The sequence below is a fragment of the Opisthorchis viverrini genome, assembly GCF_000715545.1.
Source record: "Opisthorchis viverrini unplaced genomic scaffold opera_v5_315, whole genome shotgun sequence".
Lineage (NCBI taxonomy): Eukaryota > Metazoa > Platyhelminthes > Trematoda > Opisthorchiida > Opisthorchiidae > Opisthorchis > Opisthorchis viverrini.
Genome location: NW_008751965.1, coordinates 255,217 through 256,859, shown reverse-complemented (window position 1 = coordinate 256,859; position 1,643 = coordinate 255,217). Strand labels below are relative to the sequence as shown.

Here is a 1,643-nt window from a genome sequence, read left to right as displayed (position 1 = left end):
TAAATGCATCCGTGGTTCTACACTGGGGTATCAAGATTCCCTGGTGAAGGACCTGATTGAGCAATAAACATCTCTTCTCATTTTCTCCCAGCATTGAAAATCACCGATTCACTAATATGTTTCTATAAGATTCCCCGTACGGGTCTAGAAGGGAATTAAAAAGTTTACTGCACAACTGCCTCCGGATCGGATAAAAGCGCAGTATCCGATTTGCTGTTGTACACTTCGAATGTGCGCTTGGTAGTAGTCGCTAGTTCAGGAAGCAGAGAACACTCTTCATTTTGTTGTCTGTCAGCTACTAAAAATCGCATAAATTATTGTAATGTTCAAACGAAGCTTTCCGACATCTTGGGACTACAAAATGAACGAAAACATAGAATCGCAGAGCAAGTATTTTAACCGCACAAACTATAGAGTAAAAAGTACTAATACGTGGTTTACCACTGATGTGTAGATAAAAAATGGTTCTGAGGTTGCCATGGAGCATGAATATCTGAATACCAGCTAGATGGTTTGACAAACCCGTCGTCAATTTGTATAGTTTAAACTTGAATCCGAACACAATGCGTCTGTGACGTGCTTATGTCAATCCTGTCTACACGTGTTATTGTGCACTTTGCTTTGTGCCGCATAGCAGAGCTTCATCATTCGGTTGCATGCTCTATCCCTTCAGTGAAACCAATCAATGCTATGAAACCGAGAAACATTGTATAGATATCTCCTGTGATATTGTGAGTCAGCAGTAGTGCGCATCTCACTCCAGCGGGTAATGACGAACCCGCGACTTTCCGGCAAACGACTGAATGCTTAACTCTTCAACCACAAGAGGTTGATCAGCAGAGTGACTGGCTTCCACTTAGATAGCACAACAGCGTCAATTATCGTTCAATCACGGGAAACCCCATCATATGATCACAAAATCACTGGCTATACGAGTGATATATTCTAAGGTGAGAGTTTCAGTCATCGTGTAAATCTATTCTTCTCCTGAGTTACTTGATTCATACAGATTTGAGTACCTTTTCTACCATAGAACAGAAAGTTATAGAGCACAGGGTACCCAGGGCCATTACTTGGTTATCCGCGAGATGACACTGGCTAGGCTTGTATATCTAGATAACTGGACTAGCTGCCTTGCTAAACTTCGTCTATGAAACCTGAAGTCCCTTATCATCTATTTTAAACCTTGACCGCCATCTTCCAGTAATAAGGAAATACGAGTGACATGTCCACAAATGCACTCATTTTCATAATAGATTGGTGATAAAACTGAATCTCTCCGCGTGTGTTTTTTTGACTCACCATCTCACCGTACTTCATCACGTGACTTAATGTTGTCCTCTTTTTCACCTCCTGGTACTGTTGTTCCAGTGTTCGCTTTTTCAGGTCACTCTGCGCAGGAGAGAAATGATGGCAGTGGGGAATGTGTGAAAAAGACGGATCAGGTTGCGCAATTATAGATGGACCCAATAAATGCAAAAAAAATCAAAACAGTCAGAGTTAAGCCACCCGAGTTGAACAACAACACATAATACTGATAAATAAGTGAACATTTTACTGTTCCAATACATCATACACGTACAAATAAAGGTTTTCACAGTACCGTTGATTCCTTTCTTTCCACATCTTGGCTCAGGACTCTG

General features: G+C 41.1%; 1 protein-coding gene across 1 annotated transcript in view; it reads right to left on the bottom strand.

The window, feature by feature from the left end:
* Positions 1-1,643, bottom strand: part of T265_09826 (hypothetical protein) — a gene marked incomplete at both ends in the record, with an annotated part of 19,446 nt that overhangs the window by 4,372 nt on the left and 13,431 nt on the right. Inside the window, one exon of the mRNA XM_009176012.1 lies at positions 1,303-1,392. Coding sequence (XP_009174276.1) covers positions 1,303-1,392 — 90 coding nt within the window. The remainder of the gene's footprint in view (positions 1-1,302; positions 1,393-1,643) is intronic.